This window comes from Montipora foliosa, chromosome 7 (genome assembly GCF_036669935.1).
Source record: "Montipora foliosa isolate CH-2021 chromosome 7, ASM3666993v2, whole genome shotgun sequence".
Taxonomy (NCBI): Eukaryota; Metazoa; Cnidaria; class Anthozoa; order Scleractinia; family Acroporidae; genus Montipora; species Montipora foliosa.
Genome location: NC_090875.1, coordinates 9,706,787 through 9,716,786, shown reverse-complemented (window position 1 = coordinate 9,716,786; position 10,000 = coordinate 9,706,787). Strand labels below are relative to the sequence as shown.

The following is a 10,000-nucleotide window of genomic DNA, read 5'->3' as shown; positions in this document are numbered from 1 at the left end:
GTAATATACCCTATGAATAAAGAATCTGTCGCCAACCAATTTAAAGTTATTCCCTTTATTCCAAAATTCGAAATAAATGCACGATTGTCGTGGCGAACCGGCGGAGATGATTCGTTCAACTAGGAAGCACGCTAAAGCTAACAGGGCTGTATTTAAGTCAAACAGATCTTATCGACAGACCGACTCACAAGGGTCGGTGGTAGTCATAACACGTGCGTAAGCATCGTGTTGGGGAGATTTAAAGGTTACCCTTCAATCGACAGTAATCGGGTGACGGATACGAGTATTCTAAGGGGAAATTTCACACTTCCTTAACTTTAATCAATCAACAGATTAAATGTTTCTTTTTTTTGTTTTTTTTGTTTTTTTGTAGGAAATGTTTGTTTTTGTCCTTCGTTTCTCGTATCTATCATTCACATACAAAGATTGTTCTTGAGTATGTGGGCAACTAAGATGGCCGATTCCTGACAATCTACTAATTACAATTGTCCATTTCCGAGTTGACGTCTGCCTCCTCTTCAAAGGTAGTCTAAGTGCGAGGTTTTTGTGATAGTAATTAGTTCTTCTTTACATATGAATGAAAACTAATTTTTATAAGAAAAAATTTGCACTTGATTCGTTTTGAATCTAAAAGGAGTCAGGCATCGACTCGAAAATGCCCTGTTAGACTACAACGTCGAGTTTTATGAGACAGTAGGATGTTAAGGTAGTATGTAGCACCTATCATAGAAGTTCTATGCTAGCGACCGTGGGCCAATATAGTTAAATACCATACTACTCTTTGTTTGTCCCTCAAAAATATTGCCTAAACATTGTTTTTATTTTCTCTCAGGACTTATAATAGTCCAATGTTTATGCAACATTTTGGAGGGACAAACAAAGAGTATTATGGTATTTTTTATTGGCTAATTAGCACTTGCTAAATACTGATTCATGAAAAATATCTTAAATGCATTTTTATGTTGTTCGCAATTCTCACTTCTTTATTGATGTCGTCTTCTTTGCAACATTCAGATGCGGAAAGCTTTAATTCATCAGGTTTGACTAAAAATTAAGGACGTTCGCGCGAAAATTTTCTAAAATTGATTTTTTTCTGCAAATTTTACTATTGAAAGACGATGAGTTAGTGGGGGGTGAGGGGGGGGGGTCACCGACTTCGTTTTGGAAAGAACTTGCCCGGAAGAACACCGTAAATCTGAAAAAATCCGGCTTCTTTATCGAATAAGGCCACAGTGTCTATTGCAGTTACATCTTTGAAGTGAAATGTCCTCTACCAAGCTTCGTTTAAGAGGACCCATTATGTGAATTAGTTGAGGTTCCTTAAAGAACAAGTTCGCATTTAGCAGCCGCAAGATGGCAGGATTCCGTGTTCCGAGGACAGAAATCTTGAAATTTTTTTCACTTCCCACATTGATTTTCTGTTCATTTTTGGACAATGTGGAGATAATTGTAAATAAAATCTGTTTTTGAAAAGAAAGGTAGAGGTCACCGAACATGCAAGATCGTTAAATCCAAGCAAAGCAATAGCAATGGCCTCTGTCCTATCATTGTTCATTTTAGTACTTAGCCCGTCCGCTCGATGCATGACGTGGCATGTGAATTTGCGTGCGCTGTAAGGATGCGCAGTAGCAATGGCCACTAACGTCCTTAAGTTAACATCCAAACTTCATCGCTTTTTTAAAATCATTTTTATCGAAATGCTTTATCTTCAAATTGTTCAGAAAATTTGTTTTTTCACTTATCACAGCTGGATTGGAAATTCAAAATTCATTTGGTGTATCATAATTACCGTTTTCACGAAGGGAACTGTCTGTTCTTATGTCAGGGGCAGCAATTTGGGAAGGCAGGTCATGTCGTTTCAAAATATTGTCTTTGAGAAGTTTCCATTGATACGTCAAAACGTCCAACGTGAATTAATTTATTGTCCGGGTGACAATATTGGGATTATCAAGACATAAAACATGTAGCTTTGACTACCAAGCCAAATGACTTTCCCTTGCTTTGAAACTGCAAATGAACGGAAAACCAAAGCTCAGAATGTTCGACCTGAGCGATTGTCTGTGTGCAGAGAGTTCAGTACAACAGCTATTAATGGCGATGAGGTAATTTTGAAAATTAAATGCAATAAACATTAATTCTTTGTGGCTGCAAAAAGGGCCTAATGCACGTTTGTTGTGACTGCTTCGATATAACACAGAAATAATTACTCAGATATGCACGTTTCCATTTATTGCAGTCACGAACACGGTAACAAGATCTGTGTTGGCCGGGAGACACACGTACAGACGCACACAACTCTGTTGGAGGAAAAAGGCATTACATTCCTTATATTCAGGTTATAAAAATGACATAAGGCTACATCACCTTCTACCTTTCAAAAGTTGGTAAGATTTTCTCAACAGTGGTAAAACATGCCGAGAAATTGACTGTTCTCCATCGGACATACAAGATCAATAGTTCCGACACATGTCTTACACTGTTTATATAGGCAAAGCTAAGACAACATTTTTTTTTTCTGTTTTAGGAATCAAAGGAGCTAAAGCAGCCTGCCTCCATCAAATATTCTCCGAGATCAAACACTACGCCTTTACGATGAAAGGGCAGGTGTATTAATATTTGGCTGAATTAAGTACATGAAGTCCTCGAAACTGCGTTTTAACTCTTTTCCCTACTCAGAAAGTTTCTTACACTTGTTGTGAAGTATTCGCGACGTTTTCGAGAAGAGACATGGACACCTCGATGGTATCTGGAAACATTTCAAAAAATGGCACAGAAACAGTCGATCAAAAAACGTCAAAAGTCGTGATGATCCTGCAATTGTTATTCTATTTTATTATAATCCTCGTCGGTTCAGTTGGAAATGCTCTAATCTGCTTAGCCATTCTCAGTCGAAAAAAAAGGAAAACAAGTGAGTATTTCATTCTAAACCTGGCAATAACTGACTTGGCCGCCAGTATTATAAGTATTCCGCTCGACATTATTGAGCGTTTATCAGGATACTGGCCATTTGGTTCGTTCTTGTGCAAGATTGTTTATCCTCTCCAGACAATCCTCATGGCAGTTTCGGTATCAACGTTGTTAGCAATGAGCCTGGAGCGCCATCGAGCTATTATGTACCCACTGAAACCTCGGATGAAGGGAAGAAAAGCAATTATCGTGATCGTGGTCATTTGCTTGGGTAGTACCCTCCTTGTTTTTCCTTATATCTCTATACTTGGCAACGATGGTGTCTCTTGTTTGGAGGACTGGCCCGGACCAAATTACGCTAAGGCTTACACGACGGGTGTATTTACCATGCTATACCTTTGCCCACTTTGTGGCATTACAGTCGCTTATATTAGGATCGGTAGAAAGCTCTACAGAGATATAAAAAAAATCAAAGTAGTTGTTGCGCACTCTGAACGAAGTCTAATTGGAAAACAAATGTTGAGGACTCGTGCACATCGCAATGTGCGCATCGTGAAAATTTTTGTGACGGCTGTTGTCGCGTTTGCGCTGTGCATGTTGCCTAACCACATCATGTGGCTCTGGCATGATTACGGAAAAGGTTTCGAGTCGGAATACTTCTTTGATGTGATAGTGTTTGCAAATATCTTAGTTTACGCTAATAGTTGTATAAACCCGTTTATATTTGGGACTCTTCAAGCTCGCTGTAGAAACGGCTTTAAAGGCTTCATCAGAGGATCTGATCAAGACAGAGATGAAAGCGGAAGTGATCGGCAAAAGAGGATGTTCTCAATACGTGTGTCCTTCACCAGCTCGTCCAAACTAAGCTCTTATATTCGTGGAACTTTGCGACACCCAAGTCAAAGCGTTTATCTACGAAGTGGAACGGGAAGTGGTGCAAGGAATAGGATAAAGGAACAAAATGGGATCGATTACGTCAACCAAAGAGAGTGCGATCTTTAGTATAAAGGAACTAATGTGTGACGAGAACACTGCTGCAGCAATTTTAATGTGGATTCAGATGTAATTATTAGCGCGATTAACTGAGAAGTCACACTCAATGCGTGTGTCCTTCACCAGCTCGTCCAAACTAAGCTCTTATATTCGTGGAACTTTGCGACACCCAAGTCAAAGCGTTTATCTACGAAGTGGAACGGGAAGTGGTGCAAGGAATAGGATAAATGAACAAAATGGGATCGATTACGTCAACCAAAGAGAGTGCGATCTTTAGTATAAAGGAACTAATGTGTGACGAGAACACTGCTGCAGCAATTTTAATGTGGATTCAGATGTAATTATTAGCGCGATTAACTGAGAAGTTAAGGTCGTACTAAGTCTTTCTCACAAATTAAGATCTTCGACGGCGACGTCGACTGAAACTTCACTTCAAAATAGAACTTTCGCAATAGCCCTTTTCACGGTTAGTTTTTCTCATTTGCATTACAATATAATCTAGCATGTATTTGAGGCAATTTCGGGCTATTTTGTAGTTTTAACCCGAAATTGCCTCGCACCCAAGTTAGATTACATTGTAATGCAAATGAGAAAAGCTAACCGTGAAAAGGGCTATTCATTCACCTCTTTCACGTCGTACATCCTAAAAATAAATTGGTATGAGTGGTTTCAGAGTAAAAACAGAGGATGAAATCATTCACGTTACAGGGAGCTCACGCAATCTGTCAGTGTAACCGTTTGAAATTTTACAATAAATGTACTGAATTCACTGTTTGCTTCTTCTAAAGTGATATATCGATAAATATGTGCATGGACCAATTTTAAATAAGGGTTGTATTGCCTTACCTGCGGTGTGTTGTCGCTCTTTTGCCTCAGAAGTTGTATTTTCAGCGATTTCGAAGATTTCTAGTTCGCTGTTTACTGTGCCTCTCAATAGAGGGACAAGGGTGGGAGGTAATTTTGGAACAGTTCCAGCCCCAGGGCAATTTTTCCTAAGAAAATCACATTCCTTCGCTTTCAAACTTCGCAGAAGAATGGTCCAATGATTCACGCTTGTTCTCATTCGTTCAAACGGCCCAGAGCTAGCCCTCTAAGCAAATCAGAATCGCTGAAAATACAACTTCTGATACAAAAGAACGACAGTACACCGCAGGTAAGGCAATACAACGTTCATTTAACATTAGTCTATGGACATATTTATGATATATCGCTACAGAAGAAGCAAACGGTGAACCCAATACATTTATCACAAAATCAACAAATCGTTACACAAACAGATTGTGTCGGCTCCTTGTATTCACATTTGGCTGCTCACGTCAAAACCTCGTGCGTGCTGCACGTGCAATAAGATTATTTTCCTCTCCATGTTTAACCGGTGATGTTATTGCTTAGCGGAGTTTATGGTTGACTCCACACGCATCCGGATATTTTTTAATCCGCAACTTTTTCTCTGGGGATTCAAACATTTTCATGTCCACACGTAACATATACAAATGGAATTTGCTCGTCAAAACCTGTCCGAATTCATTCAGTATCCAGGACTCCTCTGTGACTATTGTCAGCAGAGCATGCGCCACCAGGCGTGCGTGTTGGCGGCAAGAAAAGCGATAGAATTTCATTCAGTGACATGTTGTAAAGACTGGCGCGATTTCGAAGAATAACTGTTAATTAAACATTCAGATTTCAGTAAGTCGCAAGCATTCAAAACCATTTATTACCTAATATCTAAGATCATAACATAGTAATTTGTACCAGGAACCCATGACCCGGAGGCTACAACTCCATTGTGTTCGTGTCACGGCGTTTTCACAGACTGATTTATTTTTAGATTGAATTTCCCGCGAATGAGACTCCCGCAGGAGACTGATGACCAATCACAAGAAACTAACCTGACGTCACAGGGTCACCGAGCCGGAACTGCCTTTGTTTTCTTTCGGAAAAGGTAGTCCAAAAATAGATCGGTCTGTAAAAATGCCGTGACATAGGCCCAGTATGGGAGTTGTAGGTTCCGGGTCATGGGTTCCTGTTAGTACCAGAAGCACATGTGCCCCAGCTGACACAGTCTCTTTTAACAACAAAGGCGTTAACGGCTAAAAGAAATATCAGAGTTATTATACCACCATTATTCACCTTTTCTAAGAAAAATGCCTGCTAAGAATAAAACCGCGAAGAAGCAATATAATCGGCATTAGAGTTATTAAGAGCCAGCCAGTTTTAAACCTGAAATTGCCTCGGACCCACGTTAGATTTCATTGTAATGCAAATGAGAAAAACTAACCGTGAAAAGGGCTATTGTCTAGTTAAGTGCGATGATCACTTCTACGTTTACCACCATGTACAGTAACTTATTTTTTATTCTTTTTTTGTTTTCTTTCATATCCACAGGCTTTTGAGAATGCCGTGACGGTTATGTATGCATTGGTTGGATCGACAAATGGAGTTCTTCACTTAATAGCTCTCGCTCACGAGTAAGTAAATCGTGAGCAATGGAAAAAGTTGCTGGACGACCAACTTTCTTAAATGGGCCGATTGGTTTGTCCGGCCCAATAAAGTTACCAAAACGTTCGAGAAACAGGCGCTAGGCTTGGAGGCCCTAACATTAAACTTATAGGAGACTCGCAGAAATCAGGCCTTTCAGGTATGTGGTCAAGGGATCTCATCCCTGTATACTTTTTGTACAAAAATCATTTTCATTATAAAGGAGATGGTGAGTTTCTGGCCCCGCAAATGAATGGAAATATTTTGTTTATGATACTTAGATCTGAAGTTGACTTTTCCATTGATGATTTTAACAAAATTGGAGGCAAGGTTCCATTGATAGCAAATCTCAAACCTCACGGCAAAGTACGTAAGTTGATGCTATTTTCATTATTAATGTATTCAAATTTGAAATATGCTTTGAGCTATAATTTTGAATTGCGTCCGTCTGTTGCCTTAGTATCAAATGGTCGATTTGGACAAGATTGGAGGTCTCCCGGTGAGTGCATCCTTTGCTTTTTTCTCCTTGTGAATTTTTTTTTTTTTCTTTATCTTTTGTGTGTAAGAAGCGCCATCACCCGACCCTTCTATGTTTCTGTGCATCTTCTTAAAGGCAGAAAGTGTTATTACAACCTTAAAACTCTTTCATCAAGACGGTGTCATGGAGTATGAAGGACGTTGAATTTGCGGGTAATCCAAGCTGGATTCCCGCTTGAATCCCGTGACACTGGTAGTCCCGAATTCCCACTGCGCTTTGCAAATATAAGCCAATTAGCACCGTCTTACACTTGAATTTCCTAATGCTATCATGACTTACTTGAACTGTTCCTTTCAATACACGCTCCCACATGCTGCAAGCTTTATATACATTCTTATTAGGACTCCTGGAGATCTAGGCCATTTATCTTTGTTCTGAATTGACAAAGTGTCTCACTGGTCTGCGGGCATCACTTCTACCTTTCATCTATAACCCGTACTGATTCCATTCATCTGGTCATCATACACCAAATCCTTTCAAGGGGTTCCCAATTGAGCCCAACAAATTCACCTGCTCCCAATTGAGTGGCTTCATAGCTCAGTTGGTAGAGCATTGCACCGGCAACGCATAGGTCATGGGATGGAATCCTGTTAAAGCCACCTGAACTTTTCAGGTGTCTATAAAAAGACAATAGACCATTTTCAAATTCTCACGGCTGGACTGGATCTAGCATGAAGTGAAGGCAAATGTGGGCAAATCTTTTCACACACAAATTAATTTGCCCGCATAAGCCTCCATTTCATGTTAGATCCAGTCCAGCCGTGAGAATTTGAAAACGGTCTATTGCTTAAGGTGATTCCTTAGTAATAGAAGTTGTTGTAAGATTTTCATCAACCGCTAAAACAGGCATGTTGTGCAAGGCAAATGCCCAAATCACTGGGTCACACTGTCTTTCCAATAAGTGTCTGCATGCGATTTTTCCTCAAAACCTCAGAGTGATTTTATTTTATTTTAATTAATTTATTTATTATTTTATTTTTTTATTTTTTATTTTTGCCATACAAATGCCGTTTGAACGTTTGTCTCATTATCCAACATTTTTGGACAAATCGCCACCAGGGTCAACTGATTCAATCATCTAAAATCGGTTCATTCCTCTATCCATCCCATCCGTGATCCATTCATCAGTCCTTTCATCCACCCAATCTTTTCTTCCCTCCTTACATCAATGTTTCCTTCCCTGACTCTCCCCACCTCTCTCTTATCAATATGAATCCTCTCTTTCTTTTGTTAATCTTAATTTTTTTCTTTTTAGATTGTGTTGAAGGAACTTCTCTACAATGGCTTCCTTGACGGAGACGAACTAACAGTAAATGAAAAAACAATGGCTGAGAATCTCCAACAAGTACCTGGGTTGTCTGAATTAGGAGCGCAGGCTAGTTTTGTTGTTTTATGATTAGCTAGTTAGCCTTTCCTTATAAACTTCTTTATAGTGGTTTCCTTCACGAATATGAAATAACACTACAGGAACCAGGGTTGTCTGCTAAGTTTCACTGATTTATTATTTTACTTAATTCGGTAATACAGAGTTAAAAAAAGGGGAAGAAAGCCCACCACAATTAGGCCAGTTTATACAGATCATTGAAGTGCCGGCTAAGTTTATTGTTTTACTTTGAGTTAATGTGCCTTTCCTTCACGTTGTTTGCCTGTACCTCATCCTGTAAAAATGATGGGTTTTTTTTATATTTTGCTTTCCATTGCTAAGCAGACAGCTGGAGATGCTTTGAATTTACAGAAGCGTTTTGATGGTAGGCTAAAGCAAAAATGTTTCGCGAATTGATGTCCTAGTTCTTTAAATTTTATTTTAGGAGGCCAATATTCGTTTGGGGGAAAAAGTTACTTTAGAATTTTCCATTCATTTTTCTTTTTGTTGTCTTAAAAACATGTTTAGAGGCTAGCTTTTTAGAAAATTAAGCATTGATCATAGGTTCAAAAATGAATTTTTAGGCCCGAATAAATTTCGGGATTTAAGACCAGTTGCTCGTGCGCAAAATGCTGATTCCCAGTAAGGTCACAAACTCCTTTGCCTTCGTTAAGATGAAATTCCTCAAAAGAAGGTGATCATGGGACAATTACTGAACCAAGAGTAATACGATTTGTTCTGAATGTACAAATCATGCGTTTGATTTCAAAATAGAACAACGGCGTAGTGCAATCCGATTTGAATCGCAAGTTTGATTTCAAACCAAACTTGGCAAATCGAAGTTAATTACTTCTTTATTGCATCCATTTGGAATTCTCACTTTTTTGTCAAAATTGAGATTTATTTTTCTTTCATTTGTGAGAAAACCCGGTTTTTAAAAAGGAAAGACCGGAAACTTACATCTTGGTGGGCTAAAGAAAGATGTGATTTAGAGAAAAACAGTGCAATTGGTGTGTAAAGTACAATGTGAAGAGCCAATCAGAATGCGAGGATCAAGAGTGGATTTGAAGATGTGTGTAATTAGTTACCATAATATATATTGCCGTTTTGATTTAGGATATCATATTCCCTTTGTCATCTCCACTGGCACCTGCGGGAAGGCACATCATCATATTGAAGGTGAAACTGACTGATAAATTAAGTGTACTTAAAGCTTAAACACGAAGGCGCACTATAGAGACGTGCTACATGTACCTTAGGCAGATGCAGATAATTTGTCAACGAACCGTGGACTCAATACAAAGCTCTGTATTAATTCTTGCAACGTAATAAAGCTCTTTAAGGGAATTATTATGTCCACAACATGTTATAAGGTGTTATCTGTCGCTCTTGTTTTAAAATGCAAAGTCCCTTGTTTCGCCCTGGAAATATTTTTAAGGGTTCCGTCTCGATGTTGTTTGCTGATCGCCATGTTGGATTACCAGTCGTACTTAATGAATGAATTCATTCAAGCAGAGTGAAGCGACCCCTTTCATAGTGTGTCTTTGAGTTTAAAATTGTATCTGTACGTCATGCTCTCGGCCAAGTCCCTTTGACTTGGGGGCCGTCCATTTTTTATACATTAGGGGAGGGGCTGATGCTATTTCTGTGATCTTTCTTGAGAAATCGTGGGACCCTCCCCTGTCAGAATTTCTTTTTTTTGCTTGACCTCCTTCCCATCA

General features: G+C 39.1%; 2 protein-coding genes across 2 annotated transcripts in view; both read left to right on the top strand.

Annotated features, from left to right (window-relative positions):
• The first annotated feature begins 1,954 nt into the window (after positions 1-1,954).
• LOC138010792 (neuropeptide FF receptor 2-like) lies at positions 1,955-3,937 on the top strand. Its single transcript, XM_068857769.1, has 3 exons — positions 1,955-2,102; positions 2,237-2,384; positions 2,525-3,937. Exon 3 carries the CDS (start codon positions 2,728-2,730, stop codon positions 3,907-3,909), a length of 1,182 nt encoding a protein of 393 aa, XP_068713870.1. The 5' UTR covers positions 1,955-2,102; positions 2,237-2,384; positions 2,525-2,727; the 3' UTR covers positions 3,910-3,937.
• Positions 3,938-4,125: 188 nt separating this feature from the next.
• The window catches only part of LOC138010793 (dihydroxy-acid dehydratase-like), a 40,518-nt gene continuing 34,643 nt past the window's right edge, over positions 4,126-10,000 (top strand). Inside the window, exons 1-6 of the mRNA XM_068857770.1 lie at positions 4,126-4,237; positions 6,286-6,538; positions 6,660-6,748; positions 6,839-6,877; positions 8,172-8,291; positions 9,396-9,458. Coding sequence (XP_068713871.1) covers positions 6,845-6,877; positions 8,172-8,291; positions 9,396-9,458 — 216 coding nt within the window. The 5' untranslated portion in view covers positions 4,126-4,237; positions 6,286-6,538; positions 6,660-6,748; positions 6,839-6,844. The remainder of the gene's footprint in view (positions 4,238-6,285; positions 6,539-6,659; positions 6,749-6,838; positions 6,878-8,171; positions 8,292-9,395; positions 9,459-10,000) is intronic.

Excerpts from the sequence above, each read along its gene's own strand:
- LOC138010792 (XM_068857769.1), top strand. The coding sequence starts at position 2,728 with ATGGACACCTCGATGGTATCTGGAAACATTTCAAAAAATGGCACAGAA.